The sequence below is a fragment of the Sardina pilchardus genome, chromosome 13, assembly GCF_963854185.1.
Source record: "Sardina pilchardus chromosome 13, fSarPil1.1, whole genome shotgun sequence".
In the NCBI taxonomy this organism is placed as follows: domain Eukaryota; kingdom Metazoa; phylum Chordata; class Actinopteri; order Clupeiformes; family Clupeidae; genus Sardina; species Sardina pilchardus.
Genome location: NC_085006.1, coordinates 13,758,910 through 13,784,900, shown reverse-complemented (window position 1 = coordinate 13,784,900; position 25,991 = coordinate 13,758,910). Strand labels below are relative to the sequence as shown.

Sequence of the window (25,991 nt, the reverse complement as noted above, 5' to 3'; positions counted from 1 at the left end):
TCTTGTAGGCAGATGCTCTCTGATGGCAGAGGACTCGTGCACTGTAAGTAGCTTGAGGTCTCTATCAATATTTTGGTTTCTCCTCTTCTGCAGAGACGTTAACACAGTCAGACCACATGACAAAATAACAAAATAGCAGAAGATGCCTTATGCCTGTCACCTTATTTTTCATGACCCAGAAGCAATGTAGCACAAGTGTATAAGCCTGTATGCTTCTTACCATGATTGATTGGTGGCTCCTTGGAGGTCAGTTGAGAGGACTCTTAGACCATAAGCCAGTTTAACTAAGCCGGCAGGTCTTCTATCTCATAAGACCTTGGAACTCTCTGGTATTAGACGGCAATTGTATACCTGTAGTTAAGGTCTCCTCTAGATTCTGCATTTGTTTTTGTTTTGTTTGTGTTTGTCTTTTGGGGGCGGGGGTCTGGGTGGATGCTTTGCCCCAATGAAGGGATGTCTGACATGTGACCAATGTATTGATGGTGCTTCCTGGTCAGAGGTGTTTGCGAACAGCACATCAATTAGCGCCTTATGTGGAGCGTCTGTGGTGGTTATGGCCATGCTAGTGTTATGAAAGCGCTTGATTGCGTGGCTGGGAAAGAGGCAGGGACGTGATGTCCTGAGCAAACATCTGCATGGCTCCTCCATCACCTGACACTGCTGTGACACTAGAGAGAGAGAGAGAGAGAGAGAGAGAGAGAGAGAGGGAAAGAGAGAGAGAGAGAGATCATACCAGCCAGGTGTACAAACGTAAGCAGGCGGCGGAAAGTAAAAGTATTAAGACAAAGGCACAATCACATTCATTGCTTATTGAATAGATGGGAGTCTGAAGTCTAGACATAAAATATAGTGAAACAGTATTTAACTATTTGTTTGTGAAGGAATATAGATTACAGCACTACTTTCATTTTTTTAGGTAGTTGAATTTATTATGAGCTCAATATTTTTTCCCTTTAAAAGACTTTGAACAAGCAAACAAGGAAGGACAGATATGTGGCTCCCTGAGAGGAGATATTAGTATTTTAGCCTTGATAGTTGTGTGTTGTTTTTAGTCAGCGATGTTGTGGACTTGCCATTTGTCTGCCTAAGTGGACAGTGGACCGTTGAATCCGTGGGCTACTGTAGAGGTAGTAGGTACGATGGGAAGGTGATCATTTAACTGGAGGTCATTGGCAAAGAGGGCATCAGACTTAGCCTATTCACTGCAATGGAAACCCTCTGTTACATCACCTTGCCACCATTCCTCATACTCTCATAGCATAGCCAGCTAAGCAATTACTATGCTATGGAGACCATGCAAGCAACAACAGCTTGATATGTGGTGCTCATTGGAAATAAACCCGAAATATATAAATATACAGATAGATAGCTAGAGAGAGGGATAACATCTTGGTGTTTTGTTTTGATGGTTTGCTCATTCGCTGATTTAAGTGCCTTCATAGGCCCTTTTTGTATGCACAATTGGAGTCTACTGGAGACGGTGTCACCAACTACCACCCTTCCTCCTGTGCTTTTGGGAGAAGACTGTGATTGATGTTACGGTCACTGCAAGCACACCGTTTGGAGGGTTTCACCAAAACATTATTTAAAGGCCTTAGTAGTCCAGTCAACTACTCAGTTGACGCATTTCATGCGGCGGTGTTATTTGTTCAGGGTACAAAAAGCAGTGATGACATGATGGCACTATAATCTTATAACCAAGGTTCAGTTACAGACAGATTTCTACTGAAGATATATTTGCTGGATACAACTGGGCAAAGCTACATATTCATTCATATTCCTGCTCTAGACTTGCTCAAACCAGACATAAGACCATTATCACTCTTGGGGTGTCATATAATTTTATATTCGCTATATTAGCCCAGAGACACACAGACACACACAGACACACACACACACAAACTTACAGTGATAATGTTAAGCAATAAGGAGTGTGACCTATACCCTGTAGTTTTGCACACAAGCCAATCCCATAGCAGCACTTGTGTGAATAAAAGGCTGATGGTTCCTCATCCATTCAAGCGCATCCAAAGTCCTACCAAGGACGCCTTGTGCAATTGAAGAGTCATTTCATGCTCGTGCTGGCTGAGTAGGGTGATGTAGGCATAGGACTGCTCCTCGTAAACCGCCTCAACAGAGGAAGGCGTTGTTACTGGTGTCGATACCGATGAGGAGGACCTTGATCGGCACTATTGTTTTTTTTTTATTTATTATTTCTCCCTAGACTCAAGTGTTCCTCACATTCATGTTTCTCACAGTCGTGTTTCTCTTCGATCTGGAAAATAAATGATAATAATAAAAAAAAAAGTGAAAGGTGAAAAGTGCGAGGTCGGCATCAAATCCTCACAAGGGTGCCTGAAGGTATTTGTGGCGTTTGTCTTTGCTTCACCCAGCGTCATTGCAGCTCTCTCTGCTGCTCCCTGCGTGTTAGTGACAAACAGAGAAGTGGTCCTTTTATGACAGAAGGAGGCTGTCACGTGAGGCCACACAGACTGTAAAAGCCAATGTCTTTTTTTTTTCCTGGGAATTAAACTGGATTGGCTCACCTAGGCTATTTGCTAATGCAATGCACATACACACACACACACACACACACACACACACACACACATACACACACACACACATAGACACACACACATACACACATAGAGTGCGAAAGAGAGTCAAGGCATGCACGCATCAACACCTTTCCAGCCGGCATTAGTCATACTTAATCAGTGCCCTATGGTCCTTTTCCACAATCAAGGAGAAGGTGACTGTCAGGGGTAGAGGAGAGGAGAGGAGAGGAGAGCAGTGGAGAGGAGGGAGGAGGGAGGTGTTGGTGTGGTGTGGTGTGGTGTTTAGACGCGTTACTAAACCCCTCGGTGACCTTACCACGCCCTGGCGTACTGGTTGGAACCGGGCCGCGGGGTTGAGTTCAGCTGGCAGTCGGGTGAGGAGAGGTTCACCTTAGGGGGTGGCTGAGGATGGGGAGAGCAGGACGTGAGCCCAGAGAGAGCAGCCAGGCACCCGGGGAGGCAGTCAGGACAGGGCAGGCAGCGGTGAGGGCGCCCGAATCAAGCCCCAGCTTGTCCTGGGGGTTTACATCATTACTCCTCTCCACATGTGGCATCCTCCCATATTTATCGTCGTCTTCTTCTCTTCTTTTTTCTTTCTTTCTCATTATGTGTGTTTGTATATGTCTAGTGTGTGTTTGTGTGTTGATGTGGGTGTGCGTGCGTGCGTGTGTGTGTGTGTGTGTGTGTGTGTGGTGCGTTCTTGCTCCTCTCTTGAACTCTTGATTTGTGTCTGGGAAGAGCAGCCTTGACAAGTGCAGTTAGATAACAGGGAAGAGCTGCGTGTCGTGCCGAGATTTCATTTACTTCAAGTAATTTGGCAAGTTGTAGTCTCAATGCTTGACTTGATTTCATTACCCCTTAGTTACAGTTCCTCTGTGTGTGTGTGTGTGTGTGTGTGTGTATGTGTGTGTGTACGCGTGTTTGTGTCCTCATATGGAGAAGATTCCAGTGGCGACTGCTCATCACATACTTTTCAGTATTTCATTTATTTATTCATTTCTAACATTTTGGCCTGAGGACAAAGGGTACTGGTATCTGTTTTGGAGCTTGTGCATATTTTATAACTTCAGTCATCTGTATTCTAATTCAATTCATTTTTTGTTCCCGGTGTTAGACAACTCAGTTGCTGGGAAGCACTTGTCGAAAGACATTCCTAACTCTCTAAAGACAAGCAGGCCCACTCCAAAGCAGGCCCACTATAGCTTGTCCTTTTGTCAGGACTGTGGACGTTTGTTTAACGCTTTAAGCGAGAATTCAACTGCGCACACACCTAATCGCACAATGAAGTGCGTTCGATTTTGTTCCAGCACGTTCCGTTCTGTCATGTTTTCTTGTGCTAAGATAGATAAGCGTTAGTCTGTCACCCATTACCGGCACTGTAAAATGGTGGCCACAGTAATTGTCCCTCGCTGCTCCTCGTGAGGTCATTCATCTGGTGTGTTTGACGCCGTGTCGTCACTCCGCCGTGATTTAATCACACCTTGTTCCCCACCCGACTCCTAGCTCATCTGACGCCTGGGATCTTTTAGAGCCGCCACCGCCACCACCGCTGCCACAGCAAAAAGCAGTTCGAAAGTCCCCCCAAAAAAGCACAAAGGCGAGGACGACGAGGAGGGCGGGGGTGGCCTTGAACTGTTCAGTTCACCCACTTCCTCCGGAGGTTCCCATCGTCTCTTGGGTGTCATAACGTCTATCTGAATTACGCCAAGGCAAACACACACACACACACACACACACACACACACACACACACACACACACACACACACATGCCCATCTCTACCTCCGGAACTGCCCCTTCTCCAGGTCTCTAGTGAGGGGCTCTGGTATCGGGCCACTTACCCCTCTGTATCACCAGCTATATTTAGGCGAGTGACTTTTTCTTCCCCCACAAACCCCCCCCCCCCATGTTTAGTCTCAGTGGTCCGGCAGCGGATGGAGTGTCAGTCAGACAGGGAGTGAGAGAGAGAGGGCAGAGAGAGAGGGAAGGAGAGAGGGCAGAAGAGAGGGTGAGAGAGAGAGGAGGAGAGAGGGAGAGAGAGAGAGAGCCGGGTCCCAGGTCCCCTTGAAAATTGGGTGGCAGCAAGGAAGGCGCGTGATTCCTTTTCCATGGAGACGTGCTCTGGGATTTGGGATCGCTTTACACACACACACACACACACACACACACACACACACTCAATGTCACACACACACCATGGCATACGGGAGCAGGCCAGGCGTGCTGAGTGAGTGACCACTGGCATCTCGCAGGCTCTGTACTGGATTCTCTTGAAGCCTGTCAGTGATTATGGGAGATCTGTGAGGTGTGCGTGTGTGCGTGCGTGCGTGCGTGTGTGTGTGTGAGTGTTCTAACAGTAGAGGGTTAAGATAATGGGCAGTCTTTGTTGTTGTTGCTCTTTCATGGATTGTGTAACAGTCATGAAAGTATAAAAAGGATGCTGTAGTGTGTGTGTATGTGTGTATGTTCTAGTCATACAATGGGATTAGATAACCATATGTGTTTTGTAAAAAGCGATGTAAGGTGTGTGCGCGTGTGTCTGTTCGCGTGCGTGTGTTTGTGTGTGTGTGTAGTGTATGCGTGCACACTGGACCTGCCTGTCAGTGGGGATATGCTTCCAGTGATCCCAGTGGAAACACACACGGCTTTTTTCCCTCTCGCTGGTTTCCCACAGCTCCCACCGCTGAATCAGAGGCTGCCCTTAGCGTTGGCACCGCAGCTGCAGCTGGGCAGGGCAGGGCAGGGCAGGGCAGGGCAGCGCTGCCCTCCACAACACTCCTCTCCACTTGCCCGGTGTTTTTTAATGACATTTGGGGGGGGGGGGGGGGGGTCTGGAGAAAGTGGACGCGTCCGTCTCGGGGAGATCAGAGAGAAGCGATTGCCTGGCTAGACGCCACCTTGACGCACAATTAAACGCAGCTCCTGTGGACCTGTGAGTCTGAGATTGTCTGGCTCACTTATTATTTCCGTACAGTTTTAGAGCCTCTTTATGTCGTTTTTTCCCCTCACGTTCTCTTGTCTTCCCCTCCCCTGCTTTGTCTCTTCTGTTTCTCTTGTTGTCTCTGATATGTGCTCTCGTTCTTGTTCATTCCTGGTTCTTCTTTCTCCCTTCCGTTCAGTCTCCGTCGCTCCGTCGGTCTTTACTCCCCACCCCTCCGTCGTCCACCGGTGTCACCTTCTCCATCTTTAAACCCCCCCCACCCCAGTCTCTCTCTTTCTCTCTCTTTTTTTCCTCTCCTCTCTCTCTTTTCCCTTTCGTCTCTCTCTCTCTCCCTCTCTCTCGCGTGTGCGCGTGCTCGCTGTGTCTTTCTCCCCTCTCTGCTCTCTGCCCCCTTCCCAGAGTCGTGTCTAAATCCCCCTAGCTCAGCTGCAGCTGAAGGGCAGACTGACCGTCATCACTGAGTGCTGCTGAGCTGGTGAACTGGACATCCCACCCCCACCATCCCCATCCCCACCTTCAACGCTCTCCTCTGCCCTAACCCCCATCCCCCTGCGGGTTAGGCTCTCTCTCTCTCTCTCTCTCTTCCTCTCTCTCTCTGTTTCTCATCTTTTCTTTTCTTTTTTCTTTTCTTTCCTTTCTTTCTTTTTTCCTCTGTCCCTCTCTCTCTCTGTATCCCTCTCTTTTTCTCTCTCTTTCTCTAGCTCTCTCCCTCTTTCTCACTCCTACTCCGATGGCTTGGATCAATCCAGCACCCCCCCACCCCCCAACCCACCCACCCACTCACCCGCTGCAACGTTTCCCAGGCCTCCTCTCCTGAGGGACCCACCCATCCACCCACCTATCGTGGCATCCTCCACCACAGGCCTCCTATCTCAGGTGACCGCTGAACTCACCTGAATTAGCCGACTGCGAGCGTCATGGCGGTCTGCTCTATGAGTCAGGTCAATAGTGGCGCTCCGAGCTTGGCACGTTCCCAACCAAGCACGGGATAGGATAGGTTGTGTTTGTTTTGGCAGCCTGTCTGGTTTCCATTGAGGTGCAGATGTTGGGGGAAAAGAAGGGAATATGGTCCGATGTTGTCTGTTGTTACTTTTTCGAGTAATCGTATGTTCCCAACAGATGGGTTTTAAATGGGGAGAGAGAGTCATGGTGAGATTGTTTGGTGTGGGCGACAGAGCTGATTTGAACATACAAACGACCTCACAGTGCACATTAGCCTAGTTTTGTTGCTTGAGGTAAACACATTCTCCACACACACACACACACACACTCTACACACACAGATTTCTCTCCTAAATATGATGCATTCTCACACACAGTCGTTCCAATGTCCACCAACGTGCGTGTATGCAGACAGAAAAAGCTACGCGTGCAGATACAGCCCATGCTGTCATTATGTGGTCAGATGTAGACATACACAGGCACACACACACACACACACACACACACACACACACACACACACACACACACACACACACAGGGACACTTACATATGAGTATGCATACTGTAGCCTTTTAGATAACAGTGTTTGCCCACAGACTGTACCACAGCTCTTGGCACATGCTGAGTCATGATAGGCTGTTGTTTGTGTTTGTGTGGCCTGACTGGCACGTAGTCATTGGCCACTCTGCTCTCCGCTAGTCTCCTCTCCTCTCCTCTCCTCTTCCATCTGCTGGGCTTCTCTCTATCTTTCCTCCTCTCTTTTCTCCTCCGCTCATCTTCTCTTTTCTCTCTCTGCTGGTCGTCTGTCTCCATCTATCATCTTCTCTCTTTTCTTCTCCTCTCCTCTTCTCTCCTCTACCTGCTGGTCTTCTCTCCATCTCATTTCCCCTCCTCTCTGCTAGTCTCCTCTCTTTCTCTCCTGTCCTCCCTCTCCATCTCTCATCTTATGTCTTCTCTCCTGTAGTCTTTTCTCTTCAGAGTTTTCTAGCTGCTAGTCATCTCTCCTCTCCTCTCCTCTCCTCTCCTCTCCTCCTCCTCTCTCCTCATCTCTCCTTCTGCCATCTCGTTTGGGAAGTACACTGTTCTCTGTGCTTCCATGTTCCAGATCATTTTGGTTTGGTCATAAAGATAAGAACCCTTTCTGTGTCTACCAACCTCCTCCCCCCTCCGCCGATACTATCTTTACTGCCACGCTTTCCGATATGTGGTCACTCCTTTCAGCCTGTCTGGTGAAAGACAAGACCAGACAAGATAAGCCCACCTGAACAAGATACCTAGACATTTGTGTTGTTGACTTCACGATTGGCCTGTCTGCTGCTGTCCTGGGCTGACTCTTCCCATGGGAAGTCCCAGAATGGATTCAGTGGGTCAGAACAATGGCAGATGGGTCGGTGTTTGTCACCACAGCTGATGGGATGGGCATGCGTGGCACCATGGCAGAGTGGCAGAGTGGCAGAGAAAGGGTGTCTATTCTACCGCTCTCATCTTTTTACATGAGGGGTCATGTTTTGTAATACAACATCCTGTGTGTGTGTGCGTGTGTGTGTGTGTGTGTTTGTCTGTGAGTACACAAAACAGCATGAAAGCGAGAGTGAAAGAGAAGATAGCGAGTGTGTGTGTGTATGTGTGTGTGTGTGGGTGGATGTGTGAAAAGGAGAGACTCCCGTCTCCAGCCGTGTTCTCTGGCCCCATCTCAAGTAGTGCAGCACCATGTGAAGAGGCTGCTGGCATTGCTGAGCTCCTCATGTCACCGCTCCATATATACATGCAATAGCTAGCCTACGCTCCATATTTATCCTACGCGTACGCTAGCTACGCCCCATTTACAGTCATACTCCGTATAGGCATGCTAATCACCGAATTCATGCGCATAGCTATGATCCTATATAGCTACATATGCATGACACACGAGTGACAAAGATCCTCCTCTTCAACCCTCTCTGATAACAATGCTGTATGTGTACCTACACTATCTGTGTTTCACATCGTGGTGTACACTAGCCGTGCTCTGTAAATGCACATTGACTGCCTATACTCCAGGTATGTAAATGCTAGCAGTAGGCTTAGACCTGTGCCACACAGAGGCCCTGTAGAAATTCAGCAGAGTAGCAGCAATACTCTTGAGCTGCGGTCTCACAGTCTCAGCTGAACTCAGGGGAACACGAATGGGATTGTCTGGCTGCAAACACAAGTCTGTCATGCGCTTGCATGAAACAGCCAGGTTATTTTGAAGCAGCGTCACAGCCGTAGCCTATAGGGTAAAGTGTGAGCTTCTTGATGTGGGAACCACAGAATAACTTGTGATCTGAGTATTGCGAGACATCACACACAGTCAGTGTTATCATGCCGGGTGTGGACAGTCATTTAGAAACAGCCATCTATGATGCAGCAGGCTAGCATAACTTTGCAACTATGTAAGAAATAATATCACTCAAAAGGAAAAACTTTAGCCTATTTTCTTTTTCTTAGAAGTTATTTTTGTCCTTTGTATTGTGAAGCGGTGGCAGTTCCTCTGAGTTTTTAGACAGCTGAGATGAAACAGCCTGGCATAAAGTGTTTTCAGTGATAGCCTTTTAGCTTCTGTTTGTCTCTGCCTCATCAACTTGATATGCCCTGAGACGAGTTAGAAATTACTTGCACTTTTCCAAGTGAAAACTGGAGGATGTCCTTTACATTTGATGAAAATAATTTAGTTTGAATGTAATATTTTTGAAGGAGTCATTATTTTTGTACCTAAACTGAATGTCTGTGTCTGTCTGTGTCTGTGTCTGTGTCTGTGTCTGTGTCTGTGTCTGTGTCTGTGTCTGTGTCTGTGTCTGTGTCTGTGTCTGTGTCTGTGTGTCTATGTGTTTGTGTGTGTCTTTTTCTATGTCTGTGCGTATCTCACCTATAAGTTACACTGCAGTGTTTTTCAGCTTGGTATATTGTGAATGATCTCTATCTGTAAAACTCATGTGTTGCACTTTGCATTGCTTGCCCCTTACCCCGAGCCTCACGGGCAGTTGAGTTTGCACGTCGCTGGGCCAAGTGCATCCTCCCGCGACCTGCCCACAAAGCATCTCGCCTCCACACAACAAAACCGCTGAAGGCAAACATCTCCCGAACACGTCTTCTGGGAGAAACAATTCTGCTTGTTCACCACTCTGTCCCTGCAGCCTCCCACCAACGGCCGGCTCAGCCGTCCGCTCACCTGCCAGTCACGGCCGAACGTGCTGCCATCCGCTGTCATCGCTGACCGTTGTTGTGTGTGTGTGTGTGTGTTTTTTTTTTTTTTATGCCTCTGTGTCTTACTTGGCAGGAAAAAAAATCATTGCAACCATTGCTAGTGCACTAGAGGGCAGCTCAGGGCACGTGCCACCTTCCCCCCCCCCACACACACACCACCCCCTCCGTCTTATCAGCGTGCAGAATAAGCCGCCGGCAGCGGCAGTTTTACGGGCACTCACTGGCCCGGGTGGATGGTGCCCGTGCTGCTGCATTTCTGCCTGATTTCCTTATTTTAGGGCCATTTGCATGCCGCCGGACTTCATGTTCTCCAAATATGTGGGACGCCGGTGTGATTTTCCACAGTGCACCTTCTCTGGCCTTTTCGCCTCTCTGTGGCGGTTTCTCTCTCTCCCTCTACCTCCCCGTTCTTCCCTGTCTCTCTCTCTCTCTCTCTCTTTCTCTCTCTCTGTCTATCTGTCTGTCTCTCTCTCTCTCCCTCTGTCTGCCTTTCTCTCTCTTTCTCTATAACTCTCTTTCTCTCTCCTTCTCACACACTCTCTGTTGACTGCGTGTTTGTGTGTGTGTGTGTATGTATGTGTGCATGTGCACGCAGAACCATTCCAGATGTTGGGCCTGGGCACGGGGGCTTGGGTGGAGAGAGGTAGATAGAGGAAGAGAGATGGAGGGAGAGAGAGAGAAAATGGGAAGGAGAGAGAGAGGGAGCGATTACATCAACACAGCTGGACGACTGCCAGTGCCAATAATAGCCTCACGGAGGCTTAAAATACCGCTGGAAGGGACACACAAACACACAGCCCTAGTGAGAGTTCACAGACGGAACACCATGTGCCCCGGCCACCCCCCCTACCCTCCTCGAACCATCATCCTACGCACACACACACACACACACACACACACACACACTCACACATGCACGCATACACAACAGAGAGCCCCTCTCTCCTCTTCCCTTTCCCCTAATATCCGAGCCAGCCGTTGTGTTTGGCATGCGCTTGTTGTCTTTAGCCTGGAGAGGGAAAAAAAAAAGTGGACAAAAGGCCCCTGATGTCGACCCGATCTGGGGAAGAACCTGCACGGCAAAGAGGGGCGGGGGGGACAGGGGGGACCGGTTCTTCTGCCGCACTGAGGGAAAAGACTGATGAGGATAATCACAGGATAATAAATCACGGGTGACGGTGGAAAAACGGGTCCATCATTTCGCAGTCAGTTTGTTAGTACCTGTGAGGAACGGACGTGCTTTCCCATCGCTTCCTCGCCGCCGGGCCGCTCCGCTCCGCTGCCGCGTTGTTTTGAAACGGTCCATCTCCCCGCAGAATGCAGGATGCAGGGGCAATCAGGGAGATATGTCCGGCGTGTCCTCGGCTGAACCGAGAAGCCTGTGTCTCTGCACCCACTGATGTATGGGTTCATTGCATAAATAAATACGAGCCGTTTCCATACCCGCCGTAAAAGTTGTGCTTTTTTTTTGCGTTTGCTTCGTGGGGAAAATGGCTGAGTGTCGATCTGTGGAGGAGAGCGACTGGTGGCTACGGTACCCTAATGGTCGGCTCCATTTTGTAGCCCGGGGCCGGGCGTAGTTCTGGTTTGGTTTGCTCGGTCACCTCTTGCGACTGTGCTCCAGCGAAGCTGCGGGCGCTCTCTCCATGCCTGACTTGAGTGGGCTGTCGTCCATCACACAAGTCCACTCGTTTCTCAAGCACCATTTTGTTTCAGAGCTGCTGGGCTGCTGTGTTGGAAAAAGCAAACGCAAATGTCCCAGATGCTCACATCTCAGCTCTTCTGTTTGAGCTCCATGCTAAAAATTGTCTCTTGTTTTTCTCTCCCTCCATTTTTCTCTCTTTCTATATCCCCCTTCTCTCTCCCTCTCTCTCTCTCTCTTTTTTCTATTCCTTTCATTCTCGCCTTCTTTGCTTTGGAAAAACAGGTGGCGATAAAAATAGTAGACAAGACCCAGCTTGATGATGAGAACTTGAAGAAGATCTTCAGGGAGGTCCAGATCATGAAGATGCTGAGACACCCTCACATCATCCGCCTTTACCAGGTCATCACTGTTCCCCACACAATCTCTCTCTCTCTCTATGTCTATCTTCTTTCTCCCTTTTTCACGTAAAAGAGTGGAAATATGTGTGGGTGTTTGCCAGTTGCTGACCTGTGTGTGTGTGTGTGTGTGTGTGTGTGTGTGTGTGTGTGTGTGTGTGTGTGTGTGTGTGTCATGCAGGTGATGGAGACAGAAAGGATGATCTATCTAGTGACGGAGTACGCCAGTGGAGGGGAAATATTCGGTGAGTTGTCTCTTTGCGTACTTGTTTTGTGTGTCTGTTCTCCCCCCCCCCCCCCCCCTTTTTTTCTAGATGTCTTTGATGCTGTATCTGTCTCCCCTGCCCTGTTTCTCCTTGCGTGTGTTCTCTGTCATTCCGTGCTGCCTGATCATATCTCACATTTCTCTCTAAAAACATCTCTGCCTCCAAAGATTTTTGTTTATTATTATTCTTTTCACCTCTCACTGCCACTGTTGCCTTCCTCGTCTCTCAGCCCCTCTCTCTCCTGCTCCAAGATGTCACGCGCAACAGGTTTTAGTCTGTTAACCCTTTCTGATGGTCACATATTCTCTCTCTCTCTCTCTCTCTCTGTCTCTCTCTTTCTGTCTCTGTCTCTGTCTCTCTTTCTGTCTCTCTCTCCTCTCTCTCTCTCTCTCTCTCTCTCTCTCTCTCTCTCTCTCTCTCTCTCTCTCTCTCTCTCTCTCTCTCTCTCTCTTTCTGTCCCCCCCAGATCACTTGGTGGCTCATGGGCGGATGGCGGAGAAGGATGCTCGGCGGAAATTCAAACAGATAGTGGCGGCAGTGCACTTCTGCCACTGCCGCAACATTGTGCACCGTGACCTGAAGGCTGAAAACTTGCTGCTGGACCACAACCTCAACATCAAGATCGCAGGTACAGTACTGTGTGTGTGCGTGTGTGCGTGTGCGTGTGTCAGGTCACCACTAAGCGAATGTATTTTGTTATATTCCTAGAGCTTGGTGCAAAAGCATTTCTTAACTGATTAATAGGGTTAGGCGTAGAGTTGGGTCTAGGCCCAGTTTTGTATTCTTTCGTTGTTGCACAATGGAAGTCAATGGGACTAGAATATCAATACAAGAATGTGTGTTTTTGTCTGAGTGTGTAAATGTACACATATGTGAAAGAGGCATTTTGAATGAGCTAGTATCTGTCACATTGGACTTGTGGCCATTAATAGTGTGGCAAATAAATTGCATATCATTTTGTGTAAATGTTTATTATGTATCTAATGAATTATGTGTCGTTGCACTGAGCCCAGTGACACCAGTGTCCCAGAGCAAAGCTGATATATTTTGATCACCTCTCACTCTCGTGCGCTCGCTCTCTCTCGCACGCTCTCTCTCTCTCTCTCTGATTTATTGGCATGATAAATAAGACATTCATATTGCCAAAGCAGTCATACAAAGTACAAGGGAGATAGGGAATAGGAAAACCCAAGTGTCTGTGTAGACTTCCATTGAACCCTTTCTCTCCTCTCTCAGACTTTGGCTTCAGTAACCTGTTCTCGCGAGGGCAGCTGCTGAAGACGTGGTGTGGGAGCCCTCCTTATGCTGCTCCTGAGCTCTTCGAAGGGAAGGAATACGACGGCCCCAAAGTAGACATCTGGGTAGGCATCCCCTCACGCCATCTCTATCTCCTCTTTTAATCTGTCTCCTTCTATCCCTCCTTCTCTTCATTCTTCACTCTCTTTCTCCCTGCCTCCTTCCCCTCCTCTCACTTTCCATACATCACTCTCTTTCTATCTGTCTCTCTCTCCCTTTCACTCTATTCATCACGCTCTCTCTGTTTCTCTCCCTTCCCTCATGGGTTCTGCAGAGTTTAGGTGTGGTGCTATATGTTCTCGTGTGCGGCGCTCTACCCTTCGACGGCAGCACCCTTCAGAACCTCCGGGCTCGAGTGCTGAGCGGAAAGTTCCGGATCCCCTTCTTCATGTCCACCGGTGAGCATTGGCACGTCTGAGTCTCATGAGCGTATGCTGCTGTACGAGTGTCCGATCTGACGGACAGAATGTGGTTCCCGCTCTTTTTAAAGTTGGTCTTATTGATGACCATCTGATTAACTGGTTGTGTGTGTGACGTGAAGTTAAGGAATGGTGACAAATGGGGAGGACAACTGTTTGTTCTCTCAGATAAGGCAGAAATGGCTACCGTTATGCAAATGGTCTACACAAAGTTTGCAGAGCATTTTGAGTTGTCAGTTTTATAGCAAACATTTGTATTTTAGCCTTCTATTATTTAGTTTTATATGTTAACCACTGCAAAACAAATGCCATTAGTTCGTGTTTTGTGTATTTTGTCATATTCTTGACGTTTGGCTGTGTGTATGTTTGTTTCAGACTGTGAGTACTTGATCCGACACATGCTGGTCCTAGACCCCAGCAAACGCCTTTCCATGGAGCAGATCTGTAAGAACAAGTGGATGAGGCAAGGAGACCCGGACCCTGAGTTTGAGAGGGTGAGTGGATGTTCCGAGCCACTGCTGTTTCTGTGGACATAACTGGCCATTCAAGTCCATCCTGCCGCCCCTCTGCCACCCTTGGCCGGCTTTGTTTCTTTGTTGGGTTTTTCCAACTGACATTTACTCACAACGTGTGTCACAAGCCTACATCCTTGTTTACCTTCAGTTTTTTTTTCCGTGCTCTCTCATTGTGGTCCTGATTTTTTTTCTCTCCCTTTCTGTGGGTTTTGTCTCTTTACCTGACCTTGTCTTTAACTCTCTCTCTCTCTCTCTCTCTCTCTCTCTCTCTCTCTCTCTCACAGTTGATAGTGGAGTGTGAGCAGGTGAAGACGGAGCGAGAGACTGAGCTCATTAATGAGCAGGTGCTACTGGCCATGTCAGAAATGGGTCTGGACCGGGAGCGCACACTGCAGGTACATACACACACACACACACACACACACACACACTGTCATAACACAGCAATACGCCTACATTCAAAGAGATATGCCACATAACCATACATTTACGTAACAACACAGAGACCTCATTATATCCAGCATGAACTGTGCTTGATCACCCAACACTACCTGTATCCAAAATAAACACACACACACACACAGGTGCGGACAATCCAAGACAAACAGACAGACAGATCTCACACTCGCCCACACATATGTACTCTCATGCAAAAAGTCTCAAGCTGCCTCCAGTTCACAGCCACACAAACTACACAATCACAGTCACTTCAATCATACTATGGTGTGGCAGGACATGAGGACAAATGATGCAGTACGACAAACACGAGAACCGTAACTTCCTCACAGTGTTCTCGTCTGTTCTTCCTCTGTTCTCGTCCTTTCGGTGTGGAACAACTATACAGAGGCGTGTTTCCCAAAAACCATAGCTGCTAACTAAGTTAGCAACTTTGTTGGTTGCAATGCAATTTCCCATTGCCAACCAATTAAGTTGCTGACAGGTTAGCAGCTATTGCTTTGGGAAACGCACCCCAGCACAGTATGGCTAAAAAACACCTGTGTGGATTTTGGTTCCCTTTTGCTGGTGGACTAAAACCTCCACAATACGTTGGCCAATTCTATTTTGTTCTGGGCATTATGCTGCATTGGGAATTTTAAACCGATACGGTAGACATTTCTTTGCTGAATGTTACAGGTTAACATGATGGTATGTATTTGCTGTGAAGCTTTTGGTGCTTGCGCACATCGATTAGAAAAAGCATACAAGGCCTTGTGGTTGCACATGCTTGACCTGTTTTACATGTTTGCAACAAAGGGAGAAACAGCCCTGTAGATCTGCAGCTCAGTCCCTGAATTGAACTCTGAACTCGGGGGTGAACCACAAATCTGAAGTGATTCATCACTTTGGTATTAGGAGCAGTTGCAGATAGGTGAACACACACACACATACAGAGAGAGAGAGAGAGATGCGCTTGGACCTGGTTTGGCCAACAGTTTATGCTTGCAGTTCCACAGGGTCTTTAAAAGTATAAAAGTTAATCATTTGAATTTTAGACTTTGTGTTATGCACAAGTTCTGAAATACATTTCCATAAGTCTCAATTATTAATACTCAGTTAATGTTACTTTGACAGTGGTCATGTGATTTGTTGTGGCATGGATTGCAGTTGTTCAGTATTGTAATTCTTTCACAATGAAGTACAAACAGCATCTACGTGAAACTGATAACCATCATAATGCAAACTTTGCAGCCCATATTTATATACTTTGCTAGTCATGAAGTTGGTCTTAATTCTTAATGGTCTTAAATAGTTCTGTAGTCCTGCTCCTCTACTTTTATAGTATTCACAAGCTTTACTTGTCTGCAACTAGCGATAGCATTTTTCGTTGGTTGATAGATAGAGAAGTCACACCAGTTGACTGGCCATTTTTAAATCTTTCTCAATACAACGGTTTTGGACCTACAACCAATGATATCACCATGTTTGCAGTCATCTTTTGTTTGGGTTGGCTTAAAATCGCTCAGTTAGTGCACCCAAACTCATGCATATATGACACATCTCACTTCCTTAACAGTCGCTGTGTCGCTCTACACTTTAGTGTGCCACCACTGCTGCCCTCCAACACACACGCACACACACACACACACACACACACACGCACGCGCACACACATTTTCACCCTCTAGTAGCCTCTGGTATCTTGAGCCATGTCTATTTTTTCGGTGCCCTGTGACCACATGGTTGGTTGTGTTCCTGTTCCTATCGAGTGCATCAGCCCACCAGCAGTACAGTAGCTGCAGCAGCTCTGAGGAACGCTCTGATTCGCTACGGCGGCGCTCGGCTCCTGCTCTGCAGTGCTGATGCACCGGCACTCTGTAGCCCGAGCCTACTTTAGCCGCCGCTGCCTGTGACTCAACATTCTGCGCCTCTCACGCTCCCTCCACTCTGCCTTCTGTGTCTTCTCTCTATCTCCTACACCTCGCTAAGAGATGTTGCAGGACACAAACTTTTTTTTTTATTTTTATTTTTTTATAAAATCATGTTTTTAGGATTTTTAGCCTTTAATGGGCAATGACGGTGAATAGGAGTTGAATAGGTGTTCAGGAAATGACCTCGGGCCACGTTCGATCCCTCGAAGCCTGTATGCGCTGCAGAAGGTCGACTCTACCGCCACGCTACGGCTCCCCTGCTGGGTACAAACTTGTGTTTTGGCAACATAGAGGCCCAGGCTCTGAATGCTGTTTATCGTTGTCACCCCCCCAAACCTCAGACATGTCCCAAGCAAGCCTAATCGCCCTTCGTCATTCCCCTGATCGTCATGGAGACGAATGCGGCCCCCTGATAGTCGCATGTGTGTTGATGGTCAGTGGACCCGCAGTTTTGCCGTTGGCATTACGTCAGAACTTACTCTGTAAAAACAGGCTGAGGAGGGATTTACCAGCATGCTTGCCAGGTTGCATGATTCACCAGAGAGAGAGAGAGTGTGTGTGTGTGTGTGTGTGTGTGTGTGGGGGGGGGGGGGGTGGTGGAGTGAGCCATTGCGATGCTGCGTAACTGCCTTCATCCTGTACAGCTGCAAGAGCATTGCCAGTGTCGTTGCTAACTGTAACTTACAGAGAGAGATCAGCAGTGATTACCAGCGATATTCTTGTCAAGTTCATGAGCTGGGAGTGTTGAGGGATAATGTAGAGTGCAAAAACCGAAACAGCTTGATCAGATATTAATCATTCTGTGCCTGTTCAAAAAAAGAAAGAAAAGTGAAAACCAGTCCTGAGTACCTTCAGACTTCTGACACACAATCTTTTTTTTCTCTCTTTCTTTTTTCTTCTCTGTCTTCCCTCCATCAGTCTCTGCATACAGACGCCTACGATCACTACAGCGCCATCTACAGTCTGCTGTCCGAACGGCTGAAGAAACACAAGACCCTCCCCCCCACACCGCGGCCCATGGGCTACCCCCTCAACACTGTACAGGTCTGTGTCTGTGTCTGTGTGTGTGTGTGTGTGTGTAGCTGTATTTGTGAGCGCCGGAGAAATGTTTATCTGTTGACCTATAACATTATGTCTTGGATGCTTCCACTACACTGAGCACAAAACACTTGTATCGTACACGTACAGTCACTTACAGTCCTGCAACAGTATATAGATATTCAGGAAGTTTGACTTTAGTTATTTACAGCAGGTGAGGTGTGCCTGTGTGTTTGTTTCGTGTTTGTTTTCAGTGACGCACATGGGTGAAAGTTGAAGCCCACGTCACAGGCTATCGCATGAAGCTTCTCCGATAATTGGATTACTCCAGCAAAATCTGCTCATTAAACACATGCATTCTTGTAATTTCGTTTAACAGTGCAAAAAACGACAAGGCTCTCAGCAAAGTTTAATATCTCTGATTCCTCGACATTTCCTTGTGCCTCGAGAAACAAACACTTTGAAAATTCCAGACCTATAGAGCACCGTATGTGTGTGTGTGTGTGTGCGCGCGTGTGCGGGTGTGTGTGGTTTTAAGTAGTTGCTGTGTAATGTGACTCAGGATAAACAGGCTTAGAGATTTGAGCAGAGGCAGACGTCCCCAAGCGCCGGGACTCTCACTCCAATGCTCAACAGGTGACCCACATCCATCAAGCAGGATTGCCGGCCCACATCTCGCTCAGTACAGTAGCTACAGTACAGCAAGCTGCTGGCACAATCCTTGAGTGTCCCTTTTAACCTCTAGCTGCCCTCCTTCTACACAACCACAACACACACACACACACACACACACACACACACACACACACACACACACACACACACACGGTGTGTCTCTAATCCTTGCTTCTTTTTCGTGTCTCCTGCAGGATCAGGCCGGCCCCGTCATCCCCCACGTCCAGCTCATTAACCCAGAGAATCAGATCGTTGAGGTGAGTTAGCCGTCCCCGCCGCTGACGTCCGCGTATGACGCCCGACTTTCTCCAGTTAGAGAGCGTTCCAGCCCCCCCCCCCGGGGATTAGCCGTGTAGCGTACGAGCTCCAGACGTCACCGGGTAGCCACACACGCGTGTAGTGACATCAGGAGGAGTGCTAAGCTGGTCCGTGGAGGGGAAACCCTTAAAGTGGCCATGATGTTGAGCAGAAGGCAGCATGCACACAAGTGGCGTTCATGTTCATGAGCATGTGCTCCCTTCTGCACAGAATTTATCGGGACATCTGCAAACGGATGCACGTGCACAAATACAGAGGATAAATGGGAACACACACATTCACACACACGTCACTTGGACTTTGTACTGTACTTGTGATGGTCTTTCCTCCCTCTGACATAGACACACATCCTCCTTTTTTCACACACACACACTTTCATACTTAATACTGTACTTGTGATGTGATTATGCCATAGTCCTTCTTCCCTCTGACAGACACACACCCTCCTTTTTGCGCACGCACACACACACACACACACACACACACACACACACACACAGATACACAGATTCTGTGCGTCACTCTCATCATGTCTGCTTCTCTTTGTCCTTGACTAGACGGACAGTGGCACGATGGCTTTGGACAGTGACGAGGGCGAAGAACCGTCGCCCGAGGCCATGGCTCGCTACCTGTCCATGCGGCGCCACACGGTGGGCGTGCCAGACCCCAGGTACCGCTGCGTACACACACACACACACACACACACACACACAATCAGCAGAAGCCTTCACTCAGGCTCTCCATCTGTCATTAGTTTCCATCTCCCTGTGATGCCCCTGCCTATCTTGCTCTGACTTCTCCCTCTCTCTTTTGCTCACCCTTTCCTTCTCTCTGTCTTTCTCCCTCTCTCCCTCTCTCTTTCCCTCTCTCTCTCTCTCTCTCTCTCTAACTACAATTTCCTACTGTATTGTTCTCTAATATTCCCCATTTCACTCTCCCCCCACTTATTCTGTATCTGTTGTTGTCTTTTTTCTCTGTTCCTTCTCTTCCGTGGGAATCTGCGTTATCCTGCATTGTCTTTTTTGTCCTTTGATGTTTTTGATGTCCGCTCTGAGACGCACATGTTTCCATCCTGTTTATATGCATCTCCTAACTCTGTGTGTGTGTGTGTGTCTGTGTGTGTCTGTGTGTGTCTGTGTGTGTGTGTGTGTGTGTGTGTGTGTGTGTGTGTGTGTGTGTGTGTGTGTGTGTGTGTGTGCAGGGCGGAGATGCAGGAGGAGCTGCAGAAGTTGGCCCCTGGCTTCCCGCGCGCCGTCCCCCAGCCCCCCTTCCCCACGCTGGCGCCGACCCCCATGGGCCAGATGCACACACTCATGCCCACACAGAGCCTGCAGCCCACCCAGCAGCTGGAGTACAAGGTAACACACACGTGTGTGTGTATGTGTCTCAGGCCTGATAGAGTTCAGGCGTGAGCTCGGCCATGTACGATGTCAAGAAAGGCTATTCTCTATATTGTCTTTGAATGTATTTGATCATTTCAGGCACAGATCATTTCTATCTAATTGTCTATCAGCTCTGGTGTGTGTGTGTGTGTGGTGCGTGCGTACATGCGTGCGTGCGTGCGTGTGCGATATAAGTAAATGACATTGAGTGAGTGTGTACGCATGTAGTGGTGTGTGGGTATAGTGCTGTGTGTATGTATGTATGTATGTATATACAGTGAGGAGAAAATGTATTTGATACCATGCTAAAGTTGCCTAAAAAGAGGAATATAAAATCGTCATTTGACAATTGATCTTAATGTCTTAATTCAAAAATTGAGTAAAAATAAAACCGCTAAGTACGCCAATTTTCTTTGTGATGGAAGAATGTTTCGTAAATAAATAAATGTTCTTCCTAAATGCTAGGGGGAAGTAAGTATTTGACCCCCAATGTAACCCTATGGGAATTCAACACATAGGGTTAACATAGGGGCGGGCAGATTTTTATTTTTTAAGGCCAGCTATTTTATGGATTCAGGATATTATGCATCCTGATAAAGTTCCCTTGGCCGTTGGAATTAAGATAGCCCCACATCATTACATACCTTTCACCATAGCTAGAGATTGGCATGGTGCTTTTTCCAGTAGGCCTATTAGCCTGTTTGATGCTCATTGAGCTCAATGCAAATCAAACAGGCTAATAGGCCTACTGGAAAAAGCACCATGCCAATCTCTAGCTATGGTGAAGGGTATGTGATGATGTGGGGCTATTTTAATTTCAAAGGCCAAGGGAAATTTATCGGGATGCATAATATCCTAGATCCATGAAATAGCTGGCCTTTAAAAATAAAAATCTGCCTGCCCCTATGTTAACCCTATGTGTTAAATTCCCATAGGGTTACATAGGGGGTCAAATACTTCCTTGCCCTAGCATTTAAGGAAAACATTTATCTATTTACGATACATTCTTCAATCACAAAGAAAATTGGTGTCCTTGGCGGTTTGATTTGTACTAATTTTTTGAGTTAAGGCATTAAGATCAATTGTCAAATGATGATTTTATATTCCTGTTTTAGCAGGGTATCAAATACATGTGCTCCTCACTGTATGTGGTGGTGTGTGTTTATGCCGTTATGCATCTGTGTGTGTGTGTGTGTGTGTGTTGTGTTGTGTCCCTGACCCTTTGCTCTGTCCCCTCCAGGAGCAGTGTCTGCTGCAGCCCCCCACCCTGCAGCTGCTGAACGGCATGGGCCCGCTGGGCCGCCGCGCCTCCGACGGAGGGGCCAACATCCAGCTGCACGCCCAGCAGCTGCTCAAGAGGCCTCGCGGACAGTCCCCGCTGGTGGCTAGCCCTGTGAGTGACCTGTGTGTGTGTGTGTGTGTGTGGATATGCGTGTGAACAGAGTGGAAATTCTACGTCCTGCTTCAGAGAGACTCTAAACCAGATTATTCTAATTAGCACACTTCCTCAGACGGGTAGATCAGCGAATTAGCGAAATCGCCGGTGTTAAGTGCACAGATAAAACCATTGCATGGTGTGACTATTTCTTTCTGAACGTGGGGTTTTTCACCTCTGTAGTGTGATTGTTTGTGTGTCTGTGTCTGATCGTGTTTGTTTTTTGTCTGTCAATCTATGCTAATTGTGTGTGTGTGTGTTTGTGTTTGTGTATGAGTGCATCTGAGGAGTTCTGTGTATCTGTATAGCTGTTTTCAGACAGACATGTACATGTACAGTATTTCCGCAATGTTCACAGAATTTTTATGGTAGGTTTTTTTTGTGCTGTCTGAATTCATATATCCGCATATCTACTACCGGAATTTTTCCTGCTGCTGACCTAGTAATTTTGCCGTAATGTCTAACACGCTGCTAGTAATGCAGCAAGGCTATAGCCTCCTCCATGCTCCCGGTGTAAAAACTACACTCTTCCACTGTCAGGCATGAACAGCTGACAGCGTGGCCGCATTTATAAGGCGTCATGATCTGCCCAGCGAACCGAAGCCCAATTGATGGAAATTCTGAATTGATGAACAGGTTGGCGTATACATTCCGCATATATGCCTCATGTCTGAATGTCCGCTACCATCAGAAACGCGACAAGCAATTATCGCAGAATGTGCAGAATGGTCTGAAAACGGCTTATGTAAAGTGTATGTCTAATCATCAAATATGCACATGTTTGTGAACCTGAGAGCCATTGTCCAGCCAACGACAGTTCCTGGTCATTATACTGTGGTGCCATCTAACCCCCCCCCCCCCCCCCCCCCCCCCACCCCTCTCTCTCTCGCTCTTCATCACAGCACCCCATCACAGCTGTGGCTCCTGTGGACGAGGAGAACTCTGACGGCGAGCCAGACCAGGAGGCAGTGCAGAGGTGAGTACCTGCCGCCCCCCCCAGGGGAGCTTTGGGGCCTGAGGACGGGGAGACGAGAACGTCGGGGCGAACGGCAGCGCGGGGGTGCAGTGTGGGGGTGTTCTGCTTCTGCTTTGTCTGGGGGTGTTTCAGGTGGCACAGCGCTGTGTCTTCTGGGCCTGTGGTGGCACATGGGGAGCCGGGGGGGGTGTGTGCAGGGTTGTGGGTGGTGCGGGTGGGTGGTGCGGGTGTGTGTTGAGTGTTTCAGCGCTGCAGCTCTGCTTCACTGCCAGTGGGAGGCCCACCATTGCGGTGGCTTCTCCTCTTCCTCCTCCTCCTCCTCCTCTTCATCTCGCCCTGGCTTTCCTCCCATCAGTGCCCCAATCAACGCCTCTGGTCTCTCAGATTAAGCAAAACTCACATCTCTTCCCTTCCCCCTACTACCTCCTCCTCCTCCTCCTCTCTTCCCTTCTAAACGCTTTTAGATGACACTTAGTCCCCTCAATCTGTCGCACTTCGACTGATGGCTACATTGTTACTTTCCTCACCTGGCTTCGCTCTTGACCTAAGCTTGCTCAACTCAACTCAGCTCAAATCAACTGTATATTTTATTGATTGATAAGTACTCAGTTCTACTATTATCATTGGCTGATTAGTGGGGTAAGGCCTCATCATATCCTATCACCCCTCCACCCCCATTATTGTCCTACTGTAGTGGAGAGCTCATAGAGCTGACCCTCACTGCTTCCTGTTTCCCCCCCCCTTCCCCCACCTCCCCCCCCCCCCCTCCCTCTCCTCTCCCCCCTCCCCCTCCTCCCCCATTCCCTCCCGTGGCCCCAGGTACTTGGCGAACAGCTCCAAGCGGCACACCATGCACGCGCCCATGAGCACGGGCCCAGGCGGTGCCGAGTCCCAGGGCTCCCGGCAGTGGGGCTGGGTCCCAGAGCAGCACCCTCGGTGAGGGCCTCCACTCTCCACTCCCTCCCTCCACTCCCAGACACCACCCGCCCACCTCCACCTGCACCCGCACCCGAACCCACGCTGAGCTGACTGCACCCACCCACCTACCAGCCCAGAGTAGCATCATACGAGCAGAGAGGAGAGGAAGGGGGTGGGGGAGGAGAGGAGAGGGGAGGGTGGACTCCGCATGGCCCAAGTGGGGAGAGAGGAAGAGGGAGGAGTGAGCGAGAGAGAGAGAGAGAGAGAGTGAGAGTGTGTCAACAGCCATTGGGGAACACCACGCCTGACACCCAAGGACGGCATGCTCTAGACACACACACACACGCACACACACACACTCACAAACACATATTAATATATCCATAGACATTAATGCAAACTTATGCATACATGCATACTGTACATACAACACACTTTCAAGCACAAATGTGCACAAACCTACTGCATGTGGGATTGATTGTTGATTGTTTGCACGCCACTAGAAGCTCTGAATGGTTTGCCCCGCACACACACACGCACACACACACACACACACACACACACACACACACACACACACACGGTATTGTTTTTGTTTTGTTTTATCTGTTGCATCTGGCTCATTGTATGTCACACCCCAAGTGCCCGGTGCTGGCCCGTCCCGGAAAGACCTGCGTGCTAAACCTGGCGGGCCCTTGATCTGCTGACCTCAGCCCGGTGACAGATTCATTGATTGGGTGGAAGGCCTGCCCTGCCTTGCCCTGAATCAAAGCAGAGGCCAAGGTCGTCCCAGGCCGGCCTTTACACAAGGCCCTAGTTACCAACACGGCCCATTTGTTTTGTACGTAGCGATGGAAATAATCACTTCCTGAAAACAAGATTTTATGCGATGATTTGAAAAAAAAACAAGAAAAAAAAAAAAAAGCAAGATGACGAGAGAAGAAGGGGAAAATTCTCCCCCTACAGTAAACGGTGTTATGCAAGACCATTTTATGTGTGTTCAGAAATAGAATAGATTGCTGTGTGACCCCCTTGGGCTGTGTACTAAGCTGCGTCTGACCTTGAGCAAGCAGTCATTTTTAGGATTATCGGCTGGGAAAAAAAACCCCTCTCAGATCGCTGGTAGGTTTTTTTTTCTTTTTGCTGTGTGACTGTCATCGTGACCATCAGGATGTTATTACGCGTTGCCATATGTCCGTGTCATACACTGCTGCGGTCAGATGGCGTTTCCTTTTTTAGCAGTGTTGCGCCCTGGAGAGTGGGCTAAACCGCTGGACGGTATGAATGGGCATTAAAGTAATTGAGAAACGGCGAAAGTGCATTTGATACACTAAGCTGAGCTTCGCCGCGTTAAGAGGCTGAGGGGAGACGGTGGCTGCGGCCAACTCTCCCTCTCGTTTAGCCGGAGTCACGTCAGGAGTCACGCAAGGCCACGGCGTTGTCGAGTGGTTCACTGCCGTCATTCACCACTGTGACTCCATATGGTGTGAAACAAATGCATGATGGCATATATTTTCATACAGTCGGGAAAGGCGGGGCTGATTGGAGATGTTTGCAGAAAGGGCTGAAAAGAAGAAAAGCAGCATTAACATCTCAAGTTAAAAGTTCTAAAAGATCAGTTACACATGAAATGACATTCAATCAGTCAGAGCTGGTATATATGTCATATGTTATAAAACATTTAATGCAATATCTCTCTGTTTACATGTGATGCGGGCATCAAATTCAAAGTAGATTAGATTAAGATACACAAATATAAGATTACAAAAAAACCCCATCATATTTACCAGGAAGTAGTGAAATGTGCATTTTTCAACATTTTATATGTTGCCTGTGTCCTGTTTGCAGATAAAGATGGGTTTACAAGATTTGCAGATTATCACATTCAGTTTTTTTTTTATTTGCCATTTTACACAATGTTCCAACTTCTTCTGGTTTGGGGTTGTACTTGTAGTTAAGAGATTTCTGGGTGGCTTTGGTGGTCAGTGTCTAAACAGACATCTGATGGGTGTTGTCCAAACTGTTGGTTTGGGATTGATGGATTCTCCGCCACAATCCCTGCTTGCTCTCAGCACACCCAGAATAGCACTAAGTGGACTAATAAGCTGTAAAGGCCAATGTTAATGAGATTACCTGTGAGTGTGCTTGTCTGTGTGTTTGTGTGTGTGTGTGTCATGCCGACTTATGTTTGTGTATGTTATGCATGCCCACCACGTGAGGCTGTATTTGTATGTGTCTGTGTGTATGTTTGTCTCATGGTGTGTTTTTAACTCCGTGTGGTTGTCTGTGTGTATGTCTGTTTGTCTGATGGTGTGTGTGTGTGTGTGTGTGTCTTTGTGTGTGTGTGTCTCTTTTTGTCTGAGTTTGTGTGTCTGCTCGTCTGATCGTGTGTTATTTGTGTGTGTGTGTTTATGTTGTGTGTTGACTCTATCTCCACCCTCCTCCAGGACCTCCTATAAGGACAGTAACACCCTGCACCTCCCCATGGAGCGCTTCTCCCCTGTCAGGCGCTTCTCAGATGGAGCTGCCACCATCCAGGCCATCAAAGCCCACCTGGAGAACAACACCCTCATCCGACAGCTCAAACAGGTACACATACACTCACTCTGCCTTAAGCAAGTTCACAGAGGTACAACTCAAAGCCCTTTAACCCAGCAAACACACACACAC

The 25,991-nt window shown here is 48.1% G+C and overlaps 1 protein-coding gene across 2 annotated transcripts in view; it reads left to right on the top strand.

Moving 5' to 3' along the window:
- sik3 (SIK family kinase 3) overlaps positions 1–25,991 on the top strand; it is a 38,858-nt gene that overhangs the window by 1,293 nt on the left and 11,574 nt on the right. The window contains exons 2-16 of one of the 2 annotated variants that reach the window (XM_062553340.1): positions 11,602–11,718; positions 11,896–11,959; positions 12,447–12,608; positions 13,217–13,341; positions 13,551–13,674; positions 14,071–14,189; positions 14,495–14,605; positions 17,498–17,623; positions 18,487–18,549; positions 19,168–19,280; positions 19,812–19,968; positions 21,233–21,385; positions 22,330–22,403; positions 23,223–23,339; positions 25,769–25,910. In XM_062553340.1, coding sequence (XP_062409324.1) covers positions 11,602–11,718; positions 11,896–11,959; positions 12,447–12,608; positions 13,217–13,341; positions 13,551–13,674; positions 14,071–14,189; positions 14,495–14,605; positions 17,498–17,623; positions 18,487–18,549; positions 19,168–19,280; positions 19,812–19,968; positions 21,233–21,385; positions 22,330–22,403; positions 23,223–23,339; positions 25,769–25,910 — 1,767 coding nt within the window. The remainder of the gene's footprint in view (positions 1–11,601; positions 11,719–11,895; positions 11,960–12,446; positions 12,609–13,216; positions 13,342–13,550; positions 13,675–14,070; positions 14,190–14,494; positions 14,606–17,497; positions 17,624–18,486; positions 18,550–19,167; positions 19,281–19,811; positions 19,969–21,232; positions 21,386–22,329; positions 22,404–23,222; positions 23,340–25,768; positions 25,911–25,991) is intronic. The other variant, XM_062553341.1, reaches the window with a different exon arrangement.